The sequence below is a fragment of the Pan troglodytes genome, chromosome 1, assembly GCF_028858775.2.
Source record: "Pan troglodytes isolate AG18354 chromosome 1, NHGRI_mPanTro3-v2.0_pri, whole genome shotgun sequence".
Taxonomy (NCBI): Eukaryota; Metazoa; Chordata; class Mammalia; order Primates; family Hominidae; genus Pan; species Pan troglodytes.
Genome location: NC_072398.2, coordinates 47,697,159 through 47,716,330, shown reverse-complemented (window position 1 = coordinate 47,716,330; position 19,172 = coordinate 47,697,159). Strand labels below are relative to the sequence as shown.

General features: G+C 54.6%; 1 protein-coding gene across 1 annotated transcript; it reads right to left on the bottom strand.

Moving 5' to 3' along the window:
- Positions 1-820: 820 nt before the first annotated feature.
- On the bottom strand, positions 821-19,119 carry LAD1 (ladinin 1). The gene is made up of 10 exons (XM_016935563.4): positions 18,867-19,119; positions 8,742-8,885; positions 5,916-6,759; positions 5,282-5,386; positions 4,373-4,416; positions 2,897-2,969; positions 2,654-2,791; positions 2,233-2,319; positions 1,872-1,946; positions 821-1,513 (listed from the first exon to the last, which is right to left on the bottom strand). Exons 1-10 carry the CDS (start codon positions 18,902-18,904, stop codon positions 1,508-1,510), a joined length of 1,554 nt encoding a protein of 517 aa, XP_016791052.1. The 5' UTR covers positions 18,905-19,119; the 3' UTR covers positions 821-1,507.
- Between the last annotated feature and the right edge of the window lie 53 nt (positions 19,120-19,172).

Below are 19,172 nucleotides of genomic sequence, written 5' to 3'. Positions count from 1 at the left end.
TCCGTTCCTCGGCCCTGCCCCAGCCTTGTCCTCCAACTCTCGGCTGTGAAGTTGGAACACTCACAAAGCCCCAGCACTAGCAGTGGGTGGGAGGTGCTCGGGGCAGGGCCCCCAGGTCCCGATATCCCTCACTCAGGCACAGGAGACTCACTGGCCAGAGGTGGGTCAGCCTGGGGCACTGGGACCTGAGCACGGATGGCACTTTGAGGGCCTGTCCCCTGGGGCACAGATCTGAGGAGCCCTCACCCAGAGTCACAGAGTAGGGCTAGGGCTCATCCCCCACACACTTGGGGAACTGGACTGGTGATACCCCCTTAGGAGCCGTGTTAAGGGTCGTGTTCCAAAAAGACCTGGAGCTTCCCCAGGCATGCAAAGGGGGAGTGGGCAGGGGGCTCTGCACCTGGCCGCATCCCCAGCTGATTCTGGGTAAAACTAGGGCAGTCAATCAAGATGGAGAGTTCTAATGATTTAAATTTTTGAAAAGTTGTAAACCACAGCTTTAAGGGGTTAACAGGGCACCAGGCTGATGTTCCTAGCTTGGTTGGCTCTAGATTCTCTGATGGTTCACCATTCTCCAAGCTCATAGGAGCCATAATGTCCAGAGCATGGGGGTGGGGGTTGGAGGGGGCTTGTGGGGAAGGAGGGTAGGCCTGGCCCTGTATGTGGCAGTTCCCAGTCACCAAGCTAGGACTGCTGAGTGGCAAGCCACCACCTTAATGTGAGAAGAGGGGGGATGAGGAAAATGATGATCCTCCTCACACACTTCAGGTGACCTCTGCTAGAAAGCAAGGCCTCCAGAGAGGAATTCGCTTCTAAGGTCTCATCAGTCTCTTACACCTGAGAGTAAATGAGTTTATCAGATCCTTCCTGAGAACAGGTTTTTCAGAGAAAGGGTAAGTGGTTGCACACAAAAAGGCACTTAGCTCCTGGCCACGGCAGCCGGCCAGGGAAGGGAGGGGAGAACCAAGCAGGGAGACGGGGCACAGGGAAGACGCACGGCAGCTCCTTTCCACTGGCCAGAGCGGGCCTCAGTGGCTGGGAGCAGGCCCCAGGGACAAAGATGGGTGGGTCCAGGCCTCAGAGAAGGGGGACATCATAGACACAGGGGCAATTGCTGGGAGCCGATGAGACGGGTGACTCTGGAGTTCTTGAGGGGCGCCGTGCCCTGACCGTGGATGTGAGCAGGAAGGAGCAGAGGTCTCTGGGCAGGACATAGGCCCCATAGTGCTGATGTGCACTTGTGCTGTGACCTGGGCAGAGGCTGGGTCCCAGCATCTGTTGTGCCTGCTGCAGGGTGAGAAAGTCCCAGCCCCAAGAGGCTGGGCTGGGAAGGAGCTGGCTGAGTCTTGCAAATATTCCTGACCCCAGGGGCCCTGGCCAAACAGATCCACAGGCAAAAAGGGAACAGGGACAATGAGAGGAAAGGGTGCTGCTGTGAGAGGCAGGGGCCTGGCATGAGGGAGGTCCCTTGAGACGAAGACTTGCAGATCTGTCTTGGCGGGGCTTGTCACACCTGTGGGGCAAAGAGCTGTTAGCACAAGTCAATGGGGTGTCAGGGATGGAAGGGGAAGGGGGCCACTGGATAGGAAGGCATCCCTTTGCCCAAGCCCCACACCCACAATGAGTCAGAGCCCTGTAATCTGCCAGCTGAAGAGGGAGGGGCTCTGCAGAGCTGCAGGCAGCACAACCAGGTGAGGGCTCAACCTTGTTCTCACGGTTGGCTCAGACCAATCTGCATGAGCAGGGATGGGGGCGTTCTGGGTGGACTGTGCGATTGCAGGCCAATTAGTTTGTGCACACGGGGGCGATGGGGTCTCCCACAGTACACTGTGGCCCTCCGCCGTAGGGCCAGGCTCCTCCCCACCATTCACCTCAGCGTCCAGCGAGGAGTCAGATTTCTGTCCCCACTGAGTCCTCTCGGTTGCAGATGACGCTTTCTGTGCCTCCTGATCGAGGGTATCAGGGTGGAGACCAGGGACTAAGACCAGGCTCCAAAGGGCTCGGGATACCCCAGGCCCAGCTCCCACCCCAGGATGTCCTTTCTCTTCCCAGAAGAGAAAAGGAACCCAGACCCACCCCTCCTCTCTGCCAGAGTCTGACCCACACACCCATCTATTCCTGACTGCCTCCACTCCTGAAATGACTCCTCCTCTCCCGACTGTCCCTCCTCTGTCCCCAGTCATCCCACCACAAAGGCTCCACAGTAAGAGACATCAGGGAGGGTGAGGATACCTGGGGGTCCTGATCTCCAGATTCCTGGGTCCTGCTGATCCACAGGTTAAGCCTTGATGTCACAACCCCTGAGAGCCTCAAGTTCTCCTAAAAAGAGAACTTTCCATCTCAGGGTTTAGGGCCCTTGGCAGCAGCGAGGCATGTTCAGAGGCCCTGGAATGGGATAGGACTCTCCCTCACTCCCCTATGCATCCAGCACATGCCACATATACCTGGGACAGCCCCCTCCCCTTCCCCCAGGGAGCTGTGTGCCCAGCTAAGGAGATGGGCTCAGGAACGTGAATGGGAACTCAAATGGAGGTTCTGCCAACATTAATTGACACATGAAAACAGTTTTCTAGCATTGCCACAGCCAAGATTTGGGTTTTGGAGACGTCAGGGCTAATCACCCTAAGGACCCTGTGGGGCCTGAGCCCCTCACCTTCCGGCTGGAGGCTGGTTCTGCTCGGCTCTGGCCCACCAGTTCCTTCTCAAAGAGGTGGCGCTTGCTGGCTACACCCACAGGAGCCACGAATAACTCAGTGCAAGGCAGACCCCGAGACTTGACAGATTCTGATCTCTGGGAACCAAGAACACCAACAGCTGACCCATGCTGGGGAGGGGAAAGGGCCATGCCCACTACTCATCCTGCACCCTCCGCCCCTCAGGAGAAGCCCCCACCCACCCGTATGGCCGTGTGGTATCTCTCCAGCTTCTCTCCCAACTTCACTGTGTTGTCTGGGAGCTTCATGCTGGCACTGCAGGATGGAAGATGGAACAGGCGAGCCAAGTGAGACACCCAGGGAGACCAGGCCTGCCCCCAGGGCCTGAGGAGCAGCCCCATCACACGTTCTCATTGTGGCCAAGAGAATGTGGCCCTCCATCACACAGCAGGCTGTGTTGACTTGGCCAACATGAGGAACTTACAGACGGCAGGGATTTCCCTCCACTTCCAAGAAACGTCCCATTCAATAGGACATCCCTTCTCCCCCATACCTTGTCATTTCCACTGCAAAACACCTCCCAAAGCAGGTCCTTCCTTTCCATCTTCCCCATCACAGCAATCGCCACTTACCTGCTCTCCCAGCCTGCCACCGTGAGCTCTCCACATGGCTGCTCCTACCTCAAATCTGATCCTGTCCTTCCAGCTCAGACCCCATAGGCCTTGGCACAGCATACAAGGCTCTAGTGATCTGGGCCCTCCCCTTCCCTCCCCCACAGTATGCCTGTGTGCCAGCCAGCTGGACACCATGCTCTTCACTCTGCCTTTTTCACATGCTGTTCCCTCTATTTAAAATGCTATTCCTCCAGTTTTACATGAGCAAACTTCCTACTAGTTCATGGAAAATCAATTGCTCCATGACACCTTCCCCAGCTCTCACAGGCTGAGCAGGTGCAGCTACTCCTGAGCTCCTAGCCCTGGGTTCACATTCCTGTGTCCCTGTCCCTCCCTGGTTGGCCAGTATGTAATGTTCTCATGTTTGAGAGAGCTGCTATAGGTTTGCTGGGTGGGTGTGAGTTGCTTGAGGACAGCAGCTGTGTCATTTGTCTTTGTACTCCTCCTCCTCCACCCCCACCCCAGCCCCCAGGCCTAGCCTAGTGTAGTAGGCTCCAGTAAATGTTCATGGGGCAGATGAATACAGCATGAGTGGATGACATTCCTAATACATAAGCACATCTGCTTCTCAGATCCTATTTCAGTTTTGCTTTTTTTTCAAAGCATAGTCCTCAGGCTTCTTGCATCAACACCACCGAGCCCAGGAATCCTTGTTAAACCTGCAGACCCACAGCCCCCCAACCAGGCCTGCTGGAGCAGGGGCTTCCCCTCCCTTACACTGTTCGTAGTCTCCCTCCCAGAAAGCCCCCTTTCCCCGTCCTAACCTCAAGGCTAAACCCTCATCCCCCTTTGGGGCCCCACCCAAGCCCTGCCTCATCTGAGCAGCTCTCCCTGATCCTTCCCCATCCTTGTTCCATCTCTTCCCACCTGAGTCCATCCTGTTAATCCCATCCCCCTGCCAGATCTGGAGCCCTAGGCAAGGACTGCACCTTCCCCTCATGTGCCCTACCGCACAGCCTGGCACAAGGAGGGCGGGTGCAGGTACTCAGAAAATAGCCTGAACATGGCGAAATAGGAAAGAACCAGAGCCTCCAGGCCCCCTACCTGCGAGTTAGGGTTGTTTCCGAGTTTTCTTTCTTGGGTTTCATCTGAAATGAGAAGGAAAGGCATTGTTGTGTGGGAGTCCCCGGGAAATCGGTGGCCCCCTCGAGTGAGGAGCCCAGCTCTCAAGACATGTCCTCCTCCTCTTCAGACCTCCCACCCCTTCTACCAGGGGTCAACCCCACCAAAGAAATATGTGGACAAGCCTTCGTTAAAGATCCTTGTTTGTATCTGGAAGACACAAGTTCCCACCCACTAATATGGGTCAGAAGACTTTCTTCAGACTTCCTTCGCAGGGCACCTGTAACCACCTGTTTCCTATCTGCCTCCCACTGCCCATGAGCTCTGTGGGGGCACCAGTCGCTATCGGGCCACCTCTCCAGGGCCTAGCACACATTAGAGGCATGATACCCAATGATTGAGTGAATGACCCAGTGAACAGAAGAACCAAGAATAAACACCAAGACAAAGCAAGATGAGATTTCCCCAATCCACATAGTTTGTACTATTGGGACAGTGGCAGGGCAGGGAGCAGTAGGAGAGCCTTGCTGCTCTCTGTTCCTCCCCTCCCCTCCTAGACAAGTCTCCTAGGTGAGGCCAGGAACTGATGAAGGCAGGTGTGGACCTCCCTGCAGCCCAGGGCCAGCCCTGCCTGTCTGGTCTTCATGCAGCCCTGGCCTTGCCCACTAGGTGGGGCTGCTCATGCTTACTGGCACCTACCCCCCAGGTCACTAACCTGTTCTCCTCTGCTGAATACAACCTTGTCTGTTCAGGGCCACCCATGGGAATCCAAAGCTCCTCTCTATCCAGGGGACCTTCCTACCTAACCTACGGCTCCTATGTTGTAATGGATGCGGGCTTCCTCCACTTGCCCTCCAGTGGCTCTCAGACCAGGGTGCCCAGGGCTCTCACCCGAAAGGAGATGGTCCTGGGGCTGGAGCGTTTGAGGGAGCTGCTGTAGGTTCGCTGTGTGGGTGAGGACATATCTGCCTCTTCCTCCTTGCTGGGGATTTTCACCTGGATGGAGCAGGGGGAGTGTCACATAAGAGGTCTAGGGCCCATCAGGCCGGGGCAGCCATACACCCCATGGCTCACCCCAGGAGCTGCAGGAAGAGGGGAGAATGAGACAGCCCTGTGCCTTCTCTCCTGCCTCCTTCATCTGCTGTGGGAGTGGCTCACAGACAAAGTCCCTTGGGGCCAGGGCACCAGGAAGAGCTTTCCAGGGGAGCTTCTAGAAGGATCTGAGGCTCCCCACTAGTCTGCCGGGGTCCTGGAGCCCAGGCCCTGGATGAGGATATGGTGGGGGGCACCAGATGCTCCCTGCCCCACAGCTGGTGCCCCTTTAAGCTCCAGCAGCCTGCCCCATCTCAGCCTCCCTGCTCTGACCATGGCTAGAAGCAGGCAGGGAAAGAAGAGACTTCCAAGGCCAGCCTGCAGGTGGGAGGATGGAGGCAGCCAGGGAACCAGGGACTACCTGGGTGGGACTGGCCGGCAGTGCCAGCCAGGTGGCAGAGTAGAAGGGTGGGAGGGACGGGACACTGCCAACCTGGAGTGTGACGGGTGGGAGGCGGGAGGCCACAGTCGGAGGGTCTGAAGCCCCCTGCTCTGCCAAAGAGGGCAGTTTCTTCCCAGGGAGGGCCCTTCCTCTCTGCTCCTTGGTGGTGGCTGGGCTTCCCCCAGAGGCTGGCGGCTCCTGCGCCAGGGGCTGCTCTGAGGCTGTGGCCCTCTTTGGGGCCGGCTTAGCATCTGCAGTTGGGCTCTTCTCTGAGGCCAGTGCCTTCTCAAAGATGGAAGCTTTCTCAGACACCAGCCTCCTTCCTGAGCCCAGTGCCATCCCTGGGGCCGGCGACTTCTCAGAGACACTGGTTTTTTCTAGAACAGACTTCTTCTCTGAGCTGTTTCTTTTCTCTGACACTGCTATCTTCTCTGATAGAGATGTCTTCTCTGAGGCCAGCACCTTCTCAGAGATGGAGGTTTTATCGGAGACCAGGCTCTTTTCAGGTGCCGTCTTCTTTGGCATGGAGGATTTCTCCAAGACTGGGGACTTCTCTGGAACCCCTTTCTTCCTCTCTTCTGGCTCTCTGCCCACCAAGCTCTCCTCCTCCAGGGCCCAGGGGCCCCGCTGTTCCCGACTCAGTCTCCGGCGAGGTGGGATTTCCAGTTCCTTCTTGGGGACTAGGGGTTTCTGTGTGGCCTGCACAGGGCTCAAGGGGTCCCTCCCCTCCTCTGCCTCCAGCCTCTCCTGGATGGGGGCCTGTGCAGCCTCCACCACCTGCCGCCTCTGCCTCCGCTCCTGCCGTGTTCTGAGGATGCTCTGGATGTCCTCGTCCTCATCTTTGGAGGCTGGGGGCAGTGGCTTGGGCACCTCTGCTTCTTCCACACTCGGTAGTCTGAATCAGAAGATGGGAGACAGAATCAGAGGATAGAGGTGGAAGATACCCTAAGTATACCTAACCCAGTGGAGATGCTGCCAGGGCCACCAAGGAGGAGGTGAGGATGTCAGGCCCTGGCCTCCCCGGCTCACCACCACCTTTATCCACTCGATATATTGCACTTCCAAGGTATCATCTGAGCAAAGCACACTATGCTTTTTAAAAAGCTTATAAATTCCTATGAAGTCCAACGACTCCATGTTCAGACGTAGTCAACAGACTCTGAATAACTGCTTTAATATGTGCCAGAGCCTGCATGGGGCATTGGGGATCAAAAGGAATAAGCACAGTCTCTGCCCCTTAGATCTTAATCAAGACTAGAGATGTCCAGGGATTTTGTCAAGGTCACACAGCTGATTGGTGGGGGAGCTGGGAGCAGAACCTAAGTCTTCCGATGCACCATTCCACACTCCTGTCAGTCTTGTGGGTGCAGCCAAGACTAGGTGACAGCCACAGGTACTGGTGCAGCCCAGCTCTGGACATCCTCCAGAGTCTGCTGCCGGGCAAGGCTGGGGGAGGGGAGGACAGGAAAGGAGAGGGTCATCACAGCCCTGTTCTCCCTTCTTGGGGGACCCAAAGAAACAAAAGTAACATGAGAGGATTGTCCATAACCCACAGCACCTGGCCTCCAGCAAAAGGAGATTATTTTCCTTCCTCATCACCCTGCTCTCCATGTGCTTTTAGGCAAGTTAACTTACTGTCGGAGCCTCAGTTTTCACATCTACAAACTGGGCTTGTTAGGAAGCAAAATGAGACTCATGAGGGTGCCCAGGACAGTCCTGGCATGTAGGTGGCATTCAGTAAACCCCAGGCTCTTCCCCCACCTCATAATCCCAAAATCTAGATGGCAAAACTAGCCCCAAGTTTCTTCTCCTCAGAAGTAAATTATAGGCAGCGGCTCACACCTGTAATCCCAGCACTGGGAAGTTGAGGCTGGTGTATCGCCTGAGGTCAGGAGTTCAAGATCAGCCTGCCCAACATGGTGAAACCCCGTCTCTACTAAAAATACAAACATTATCCGGGCACGGTGGCAGGTGCCTTTAATCTCAGCTACTCGGGAGGCTGAGGCAGAATAGCTTGAACCTGGGAGGCGGAGGGTGCAGTGAGTCAAGATTGCGCCACTGCACTCCAGCTGGGGTGACAGAGCAAGACTCCATCTCAAAAAAAAAAAAAAGGCAGCCGGGCACGGTGGCTCATGCCTGTATTCCCAGCACTTTGGGAGGCCAAGTCAGGCGGATCATGAGGTCAAGAGATCGAGACCATCCTGGCCAACATGGTAAAACCCCATTTCTACTAAAAATACAAAAATTAGCTGGGTGTGGTGGCGGGTGCCTGCAGTCCCAGCTACTCAGGAGGCTGAGGCAGAAGAATTGCTTGAACCTAGGAGGCGGAGCTTGCAGTGAGCTGAGATCGCGCCACTGCACTCCAGCCTAGCGACACAGCGAGACTTCGTCTCAAAAAAAAAAAAAAAAAAAAAAAGAAGTAAATTATAGAGGGTCAGGGTTAGAAGAAGGCAGCCTGGATAATGGAAGGAGGCGGGAGCTTGACAGATCTGGATGGACATTCTGGCCCTGCTACTCTTGAGGTACGTGACCTCAGCAAGTCACCTAAGTACTTTTCAACCCTGTTACTCCACCTGTAAAATGGGTTAACAATACCTCTCTCTCAGGGACATTGTGTGGATTACGTGAGCTATGGCCATAAAATGTCCAGCACAGTATTAGCTCATGGATGGTCTACAAATAGTAGCAAGCATTGTTATGAAGAGGATGGAAGCTGGCAGGACTGAGTCTGGGGAAGGTGGGGAACTGGAAATTCATCATCACACCCTTCAGCCTCATTTCCTGGGCCCCAACTCCCTGAGCAGACTGAATTTGCTGCACTTAGTCTGAGGCAACCAGTCCATCCCCATCCATCAGGATAGAAACCTGAGCACCTACCTCTCAGAAGCAGAGGCCTGCCGGTCTCCATTCTGGCTGAGCCTGGGAGCCTCATCATCCGTGGTGGAGCTCAGGTTGCGGTGCCGCCGCCTGCGCTCGCGCTCCTGTTCCTCCTCATCCTCCAGAGTCCTCTGCCGGGCAAGGCTGTGGGAGGGGAGGAGAGGGTCAGCACAGCTGGGGAAACCCAGGACCCTCCCGAGGCAGGCTCCTCTAGGGCTGGGAGAAGAGACCAAATGCCCTCTAGGCCTGCACTGGCTACTAGCAGCTCAGAAGTGCTTGAAACGTGGCTAGTGTGAACCAAGGCATGCTGTGTGAAATACACACTGGATCTTGAAGACCAGTGAAAGGTCTCATTAAGAACTGTGTACATTGGCCAGGCGCGGTGGCTCATGCCTATGATCCTAGCAGTTTAGGAGGCTGAGACAGGCAGATTGCCTGAGCTCAGGAGTTCGAGACCAGCTTGAGCAACATGGCAACCTCCATCTCTACAAAAATACAAAAAAAAAAAAAAAAGATTAGCTGGGTGTGGTGGCGCACACCTGTAATCCCAGCTACTGAGGAGGTTGAGGCACGAGAATCACTTGAACTCAGGAGGCAGAGGTTGCAGTGAGTCGAGATTGTGTCATTGCACTCCAGCCTGGGTGACACAATAAGACTGTCTCAAAAAAGAAAGAAAAAAATTGTGTATATTGATTGTGTGTTGAAATGGCAATATTGTGGATATATTGGGGTAAATGAGCTATAATATTAAAATTAATTTTGGTTTTTCCTTTTTTTTGAAACAGGATCTCGCTGTGTTGCTCAGATTGGAGTGCAGTGGCACAATCACAGCTCACTGCAGCCCCAACCTCCCAGGCTCAAGTGATCTTCCCACCTCAGCCTTCCGAGTAGCTAGGACTACAGGTGTGCACCACTATACCTGGTTAATTTTTAAATTTTTTGTAGAAATGAGGTCTCACAATGTTGCTCAGCTGGTCCTAGACTCCTGGGCTCAAGTAATCCTCCCACCTTGGCCTCCCAAAGTGCTGGGATTATAGGCATGAGCCACTGTGCTGGGCTGCTTTTTACTTTTTTAATGTGACTACTCAAAAACTTAACATTTTAGGCTGGGCGCGGTGGCTCACACCTGTAATCCCAGCACTTTGGGAGGCTGAGGAGGGTGGATCACCAGAGATCAAGACTTGGTGAAACCCTGTCTCTACTAAAAATACAAAAAAAAAAAAAAAAAAAAAAAAAATTAGCTGGGCATAGCGGTGCATGCCTATAATCCCAGCTACTCGGGAGGCTGAGGCCGGAGAATTGCTTGAACCTGGGAGGCAGAGGTTGCAGTGAGCCGAGATAGTGCCATTGCACTCCAGCCTGGGCAAGAGTGAAACTCCATCTCAAAAAAAACTTAACATTTTAAATGTAGTTCAAATTATACGTCTATTAAATTCCTAGTAAAGCTGCAGGGCTTTGGATTAGACTGGGGTTTCTCCAGCTCAGCACTGTTGACACTTTGGCCAGACAATTCCGTGTCCAGGGCTGTCCTGGATCACAGGACGTTTAGCAGCATCCCTAGCCTCTACCTGCTGGGTGCCAGTAGTACATTCCCCAGCTGGGACAACCAAAATGTTTCCTGACATTGCCAAATGTCTCCTGGGGGGCAAAGTCACCCCAGATAGGAACCACTGGGTTGAACTGTACTCTGGACCCCAGGATGAGAATGGGGGGGCCTCCATCCCTGGGGGTGACCAGGAACGTGGAAGGGCGGGCCTGGTCCTGCCTGAAGGAAACAGATGAACTTGCCAAGTGCCTTTCTCTTTTTGGTCCTGGGATTCTTAGGTAATATCCATCAGTGGACAGTCATGGAGATATTTCCTCACTCAATTCCCCATGGAATTTCTTAGCTTTTGGGAAGGGAAGACTTACAAACAAAACCATTTACACATGGAAAAAACTCCAATATCGCCTTCCTTTCACTTCCCGGGGCTCTTGGAGCCTCCCTCACCTTTCAGATGGAAAGAGCTTCATGGAAAGAGTTGAGCCATGGAGCTCCACAGATCTGGATGAAAATCAAGACAGCTTTCACTTCTCTGGGGAGCAAGGGGACCCCACACCCTACTTTTGGTTCCTGCCCCAGTCACCCTTCATTCATGGGGCCAAGCAGGCATTCTACAGCCAGCCAGGCAACTCCACCAGTCTATCCATCTACTACTCGCCCACACATCCATGTACTCAGCCACCCAGCTGTTTCCACCATCTTTATCCACCTGCCCTACCTACCACCTCCCACCAGCCCATCTTCCATCCACCCCACCCCTTCCAGTCCAACCAAACAGCAAATGAAAACTGAATGACTATGACAAGCCAGCACCATGTCAGGAACTGTGTGGGCATCACAGAACATGGCAGGGTCTCTGCCCTGGAGATATTGACAATCCAGTGAAAAAGAGAAGTGTGTCCACCAATAACTCCCCCAACCAAAGTGCATAAGTTGTTCTTCAGTGTGAGAGAACAGATGCTATAGGCCAAGATTATCAGAAAAGGCTCATGGAAGAGATGAACCGGGCTGCATCTCAGTGAACAAACAGGCTTTCGATGGGGTGGGGCTGGCAGTCCAGGCAGAGGGAAGGTACCGAGGTTCAGGGTTTGCTGGGGACGGGAGGCTGAGCTTCACCCCGGGAGGCAGGAGGGGGTGTGAGCAGGGGAGTACCAGGCTGTGAAAGTCAGCTGGGGGAGCCCTTCTCTGTGGTTCCCCCTGCATTGTCTGCAAATCAGGTTAAAAGGTTCTAGAAAAGGCCTCTTTCTTCCCTCCCAGAGTTATAGCAACGACTGCAAGGCCTCCTCTTGCCACTGCCAGATGCCAAACTCTCTACCCTTTGCTGTCCCAGCCTCTCCTGCTGCTCAGCCCTAGTTCCCACTGAGCCTGTCTCCTCCACAGGGAGTCTGTGGTAAGGCAAGGTCAGGTGATCTGGTTTCTAGTCCTCCTGCCCTTTGGCAAGTTACTTCCTTTTCTCTTCCTCAGTTTTCCCTCCTAAAATGAGAAGGATGAACCACATGAACCGCTCCGATTTTTTTCTAGGTCCAGCATCCCCTGGATTGAGCCAATATTCACTAAAAAATTACTTTTGAGGACCTACTATGTGCCAGGCACGATTCCAGGGGCTGGGAACAGCTGGGAATGAGACCAACAGGGTCTTCCCCTTCACAGGGCACACATCCAGCATGGGGGAGTCAGACCATGAGCAAGGAAACGAGCCCATGAACAAAATGACACCAGCTAAGTGTCACTAGGACAAGGGAACAAAGTAAGTGACATGAGAGAAGGTGGCTGGGTGGGGAAGCCCCCTCGGAGAGCCCTGGTTCATGAGGAGGAGGCAGCAGAGCCAGATCCGGCAGCCAGTGTTCCAGGAGGAGGATCCAGCCAGTGCAGAGCCTGCATGTGAGGAGCTGGGTATTCAGGGGAAGACGGGAAACCAGGGCCAGAGTGGCCCACAGGGAAGCTGGAGAGGGAAGCAAGGCCAGAGCAGAGGGCCTTGGAGACCAGGGAAAGGACTTGGGTTTTATTCCAGGTGTGCTGGAGAGCCCTGGAGAGTGTTACACAGAAAAACAACATGATGGGATCGCTCTATTTTTAATCTCTCTGGCTGCTGTATGAAAAAAAAAAACATTGAAAGGGCCAGGGGAGAGGGGAAACAGAGGACCTGTCAGAAGGCACCTGCAATCCCATAGGCGAGAGCTAGAACTATGGTGGCTTGAACTGGGGTGGGGACAGAAAATATGGGGAAAAGTGATAGATTCGGGACATGTTCTGAAGATACAGCCACCAGGGTTGACTGTTGGATTGGATGTTGGGTGGGAGGAGGGGGAGGAAAAGAGAAAAATCAAGAACTGCTAGATTTTGGGTCCAAGCTATTTCTGGAGGGCCATTAATAACATGGGGAAGACCAGGGGAGGAAGGAGTGTGGTGGGCTGTTGGGTGGTAGTGGGGAGGGACAAGAAGGAGATGAAGAGCTGTGCTTCTGGCTTGTTCCAAAGGAGAAGAAACCAGCGAAAGGCAAAGATCAAGACGCTGCAGCCAGGGAGCTGGAAGGAAACCAGAGGAGGGTGTTGGCATGAACAGGGGAGTGAGGGCCCCAGTCAGATGCTGCTGCGAGGGGAATGAGACCAAGACAGAATTGTGAGCACAGAGGCACCAGGTACCACAGGAAAAGCAGATGCCAGGGCTGTACCAGAGCCTGAGCAGGCTGGTGGGGGTAAATGGAAACCAAAAAAGGAATTAGTGAGTATCAACAACTCTTTTGAGAAGCAAATAGCATGGAACAGTAGTGGCTGGGCGCAGTGGCTCATGCCTGTAATCCTAGCACTTTGAGAGGCTGAGGCAGGTGGATCACCTGAGGTCAGGAGTTCAAGACCAGCCTGGCCAATATGGTGAAACCCTGTCTCTCCTAAAAATACAAAAATTAGCCGGGCATGGTGGCAGACTCCTATAATCCCAGCTACTCGGGAGGCTGAGGCAAGAAAATGGCTAGAACCCAGGAGGTAGAGGTTGCAGTGAGCCAAGATCACGCCACTGCACTCCAGCCTAGATGACAAAGTAAGACTCCATCTCAAAAAAAAAAAAAGGTGGGACAGTAGCTAGAGGAGGATGTGGGCTCAAAGAATGCTTTAAGTTAAGGTATAATTTACATTAATGTACAGATCTTAAGTTTTGCTTTTTCTTTTTTTTTTTTTGATGAGCAAACAAAGGAGAGAGTGGAGAAGGTCTGAGAGGGTTGAAAAGAGTGTGACTGGCTGGGCATGATGGCTCACGCCTGTAATCCCAGCACTTTGGGAGGCCAAGGTGGGAGGATTACTTGAGCCCAGGAGTTTGAGACCAGCTTGGGCAACGAAGTGAGACCCCCATCTCTATATAAGTGAAGAGTGATTGAGTTGTCCTGCAGTGAGAGAAACAACCGCAGGATAGGGTGTCTCATCTCTAGTGCCCAGCACGGTGCCTGGCACCCAGCAGGTGCTGACAAATGTGGAACAGCAAGTAAGTGTCAATTTCAGGGGTGCTGGGCTCTCCTCCTCCCTAGAAATTACAAAACTTCTGCCTCGATGCCGAGGCGCACAAAGGGGGAACAAAGCCCACTCCTCCCCCAAAGGCAATCTGCCCAGCTGTCTGCCCAGGGAAGGCGAGTGCCTGCCCATCACCCCAAGGGGAAAGGAAGTGCCTTTGGAGGAGAACCTTCCAGACCCCCCCAATTCTGCCAGCAGGGCAGCTCTTCCTGGTGAGAACCTCAATCCCTCCTCTGTCAGTCACACCTCTACTTCCTCAGGGGAGATGGAGAGGCGCCCAAATCAAACTTTCCCCCTATGGCCTTGGCCACGGAACTTAAACAAGATTCCCCTGGGCCTCTGCATGACTGCTGTGAGCTCTGGGTATTTGTAGATTGAACATTCATCATTCATTCATCCTTCATTCACTACACACAAACAGATGCTCTCTTATAAGTCAGGCTCCAAAGTCCCACCTCTCCTCAGTTTTCTTATTCAGATTTAGAAACGCCAACTTCTGCTGGCTTACACGTGAGGCCACGCCTCCAGCTCCCTCCTCTGGATGCACCCCGTCCCTTGTCCACAGCCTGGAAACAGCTCTTGCCCTCCAAAGCTGAGGGATCCAAATACTGGGGAAAGTGGCCCACAAAGCCCAGAGTGCCTCTCCCCTGACCACACCCACAGCTGGCTGAGCTGGAGCCTCCAGGGTTCCTGGGTCTTGAGCCACACAGCTCCCACATGCCACCCTCAGCCCTTGGGGAAGTGGCCTATTTGTTTATCCTCCTGTGGGGCCCTGGATGGTGCATGAGCACTCAGAGCCTGGTCTCCTGGGGGTCTCCAGGGCTCAGCTGCAGGACTCAGAACCCAGGGATCCTTGAGTGTCCCCAAGCTTTATACTAAGACCCCACAGCTCACCCAAGGTGATGTGGCCACTGCCCCTGCTGCTTGGGAATCATGGGGCTGCCTTCAACCCTGACACCTGGCAAAACATGAGTCCCTTCAGCAGCACCACCCCACCCTGGGGAGAAATGTTATCTCCAATAAGCACAAGTTATGAGGATAAAAATGGAAGGGAGGGAAGGGCAAAGCCCAGTCCCCAGGAGGGGACTCAGTGGGTACAGCTGTTGAAACCCCAGTAATAAATTAAAAAACTGAGGGCTCAAAACAGTGTTAGGCACTTCTTGAACATGGTGAATATGAATAAATCCATAACTAAAGGAATAAGGGGGGAAGTGAGCACATTAACGTGGAAGTGCTTACTCTGACACCAGTCACTGTTCTAATACCCCTGGCATTCATCTTTACAACAGCCACTGGGTGCGGTGGCTCATGCTTGTAATCCCAGCACTTTGGGAGGCCAAGGCGGCCAGATCACTTGAGGCCAGGAGTTCGAGATCAGGCTGGCCAACATGGTGAAACCCCATCTGTACTAAAAATAGAAAAAAAATAGCTGGGTGTGGTGGCGGGTGCCTGTAATCCCAGCTACTCAGGAGACTGAGGCATGAGAATCACTTAGAACCCAAGAGGTGGAGGTTGCAGTGAGCCAAGATCATGCCACTGCACTCCAGCCTGAGTGACAGAGTGAGACTCTGTCCATCTCGTATATAAAGAAACTGAGGCTCAAAAGAGTTAACAACCTTCCCACGATCGCACAGCTAATAAAAACAAGAAACCAAGATTTAAACCTAGGTCAGCCTCTCAAAAGCACCTACGCTTAACCATCATACCAAGTGCCAGAAAAGGTATGGCCAGGGAGGGCTGGCCCTAACCCAGAGGGAGCTCAACAGCTGAACCTTCAAGGGAGGGAACAGAGGCCCAAGAGGGCATCTGAAGGTGTGGTATTCCCTACCCCAGGACAGGCTGGGGCCCAGGGCAAAGCCTGGGAGGGCAGAGGTTTGGGGAAACCCTGTGGCCCATGCAACATTGACCTTCAAGCCCCAGAGCCAGGCCCAGGGTGAAACCTACAGGCCCGAACAGCTGCGGAGGCTCAGCTGCTGCTACTAGCTGAGGCCACAGCCCCAGGCAGCTGCCTACCACTCCTTCCCTCTAGACAACCCTTTCCCCCACCTCCTGGCCTTCATCTGGGGACACATGTCCCTCTCGGTGTCTCCATGTAATGCTGCTATCCTCCTCCCCACTCCAGACTTCAACTCCATCCTTTGGGGATGGGGATCCTCTTTTTCTCTTAAATAATTCTAAAGGACATTCTGCTGTTACTCACTAGAGAGCTTGTTTTGACCTCTCCCCTGGGAATTTTCTTCCTGAAGTCTAACTTCCATCTATTCTGCAGCAACTGATGGCAGGGATTTAAGTGAAGTGGTTGTTAAAAGTCATATTTAGCAGTACAAGCCATTTTCCCAAATTGAATCATAGACAGAAGCCCATTATACAACAGATTAAGGCTCAGCTGCCCTGCTTAAAGCTGGGAGAGGGTGAGAAGGCTGCCCCAGATGCATTTTGTGGAACCCTGGGGCTCAAGGAGCATAATTTGCAAATCTTGGGGGCTGGGGTTAGGGAAGGGAGGACAGAGGAGGGATGGGGGATCATGCCCATGACCTTGGCCAGTCTCCTGCACCTAAGCAGGGCAGGTCTTAAGCTCCCCTTCTGCATGGTCACTGTGGGGGGTAACTCAGGTCTCTTCCAGCCCCAAAGGTCTAGGGAGAGGTGTCTGGAGAACCCAGGGCAGCGATTGGAAGTAGGAGGGCGGCTCAAGGCCCAGGCAGGGAAATGATTAACCACTGGCTGTTCAGTCCCAGGCACTCTCAGATCCACCCCTCACCCCCTGCAGACAGGCCTGGCCCAGCCTCACTGGTCACCAGGCCAGTCCGGGGAGAAAAGGACAAGGCCTCTGACCAGGGCACCCAGCCAGCCAGCTCACCACTGCCCCCCCATCCCAGGGCTGGAAGACTTGAATCTCTGCTCCATGCCAAGGATGGGCTGCAGGCTGGCCCCCAGCTACCCACCCACCTCTCCATCCACCTCCCCACCTGGGACCGTGCTGTCACACCCTAGCACGGTCCTCCCCAGCCCAGGAGGCTCTGTTGACAGTGACTCACAGCCCTTTCCTGCCTGCCCGCTGAGGCTTGTTCACCCAGGGAGCGGAGCGGGAGCGGTCCTCTGTTCCAGGTGCCTCATCAGGGTGACTGTTGGCAGCAGCTGCGTCTGCCCACAGGGCTCTATGAGGGCTGGGACCCGGCAGGGAGGGCAGGCCAGGGGCCCCTGTGGCAGGACTGGTTCCCCAGAGCTTCCTGGCACTTACCCTGGACATCTTGTGGGAACTTGGCTGTAGCCACATGAGTCCATGTCCATCTGAGCAGTGGACAAGCTTAGGCCAGACCTTGCTCCCATTTTCAAAGTTCCAGTGCCCCAGCTGCCTCCCCCCCCCCCACACACACACACCCCCATGCATATCCAGGCATGCTTTCAGACACAAAATCACATATATCCCACCAGACTATGAACTTCTGAAGAAGGAGTGTCTGGTTTGTATTTTTAACCCAATGCACAGTACTGAGGTCTTCAATAAACAGTTCAACTGAACATATGCAGACTGACAAGCTCAAGACTCAGCAACATAAGAACCAGCTCCCCACACAGATGTGTCATCTCTTCATAGGCCATAAACACACTTGTCCACAAGTATGCCACACACACACACACATAAGCATACATTCATAGGCACAGGTAGGCCCACATCTAGAAGCAAAGACACTCCCACATCAACCCCCAGGCACACTGACCCACATGCAAAGTCCAAGACCTTGACTCCTCAGCCGCACCCTCAGCATAGACCTTCCTCTATAGCAGCCTGGGTTTCTTTTCCAGAGCACTGAGTTCCCTCCATTCGTGGGGCTTACCTTTTCCCCTCTCTAGAGCCCATGGGCTGCCCACAGTGCTTCAGAGCACTGTGAGGTCTTGAGGGTCTGGGGAGGTGGCCCCCCAGTCCCAGGCGATGAGCTGCTAGGGAGAGGCTAAGCCTGAGACAATGAGGTAGTTCTGGAGCCCTTATTAAGGGAGGGCAGGAGCGGGGTAGAGGACATACTAGAGCACTGGAAAAACCTGTGAAAGATGCCTTGCTGGGGAAAGCCTACAGGACCCAAATGGCTGGAGGGTCTGCACCTGGCAGAGATAGCCCTGGCTCAGGAAAGGCCAAGACCCAAATGCCCACCTGGGAGGAGCTAAGAGGCTAATATCTACCTGGCTAGAAAGGGATCAAAAGAGCAGGCTCCAGCTCTGGGCTACCGCAGGAGCCTCAGTTTCCTTAGGGACAAGATGGGGGACGGGGGCGCCCAGTGGAGGAATGAGGTGAAAATGCTCACAGGGGGCTTTCTTGGCAGAGGTGCAGGGTCGCTCCAAGAGAAGTCGCTAGAGGTCACCAATCTCCATGAGGGGTGCTGCCTTCTGAACACCCGCCTTCCCCAGGCCTCTTGGACCCTGATGGGATGTCCAGCAGGCAGGGGTAGGATGCCTCATCCCCTGACCCTTTAGGAGACCAGTGTACAAGTAAATATTGCAGCAGCACAGATGGGGATGGCAACTATCTTAAGGTTCCCAGCCCAGATGCCACCCCAAAATGCCATGCTGAGATTCTGAGCGTCCTTAGTGGGAGACGGGTCTGCTTCCCTCCAGTCCTCTTCACTGACCCCTCCAAGACGGCTCTCCCTGCTCCGCCTCCCAAGAGGGGCTGTGGGACACCTCCCAGGGGTCCTCTCCACGAGAGACACACGGGGGCAGTGAGAGAGGCTTCTCGCAGGAATGAGGCTTGGAGGCTACTCCTGAACACCTCCACAATCCCCCAAAACGTTCCTTCCTGCTTCCACCTTCCACGGGGGGGGGCCATATCCCAGCGGGCGTCCAGACTGGGGACCAGCCTTCCCCTAAGCACCCTGTGTGGGGCCTCAGGCCCCGAGGGGAGAAGACCCACCCTGTAACCTCAGGGGTCCCGAGTTTGGCCCCAATCCTGTCTCCCGCGAGTCGCAGCAAGACCAGGATCCAGCCTCAGTGTCAGAGTCCCAGGCGGGGAGGAGGCCGGTGCCCCGAGGAGAGGAGACCCAAAGGCTCCCCGCCGACCCCCCGCCCCTCCCGGCTCCCTCCGGCGCTCACCTGGACAGCGCGGACCAGTCCTTCCTGCTGACAGCCATGCTGCAGGAGCCCCGCGTGGCCGCCCGCGCCCCGCCGGCCGCCGCCTCACCTGGCGCCCCTCCCCTTCCAGCCCAGGTGGGATCACATGGCCGCTTATCTCACCCCCGCGCGCCCCGGCCGCGCTCCGATTTGCCGACCCGGGAATGGCCTCTGGGATGTGGGCGTCCCAGACAAAGCCGCATTGATTGCAGCCCAGGCCGGCCCGGCCGCGAGGCCGCAAGCACTGGGTGGACCGTCGGACGGATCGCGGGACCGAACGACGGACGC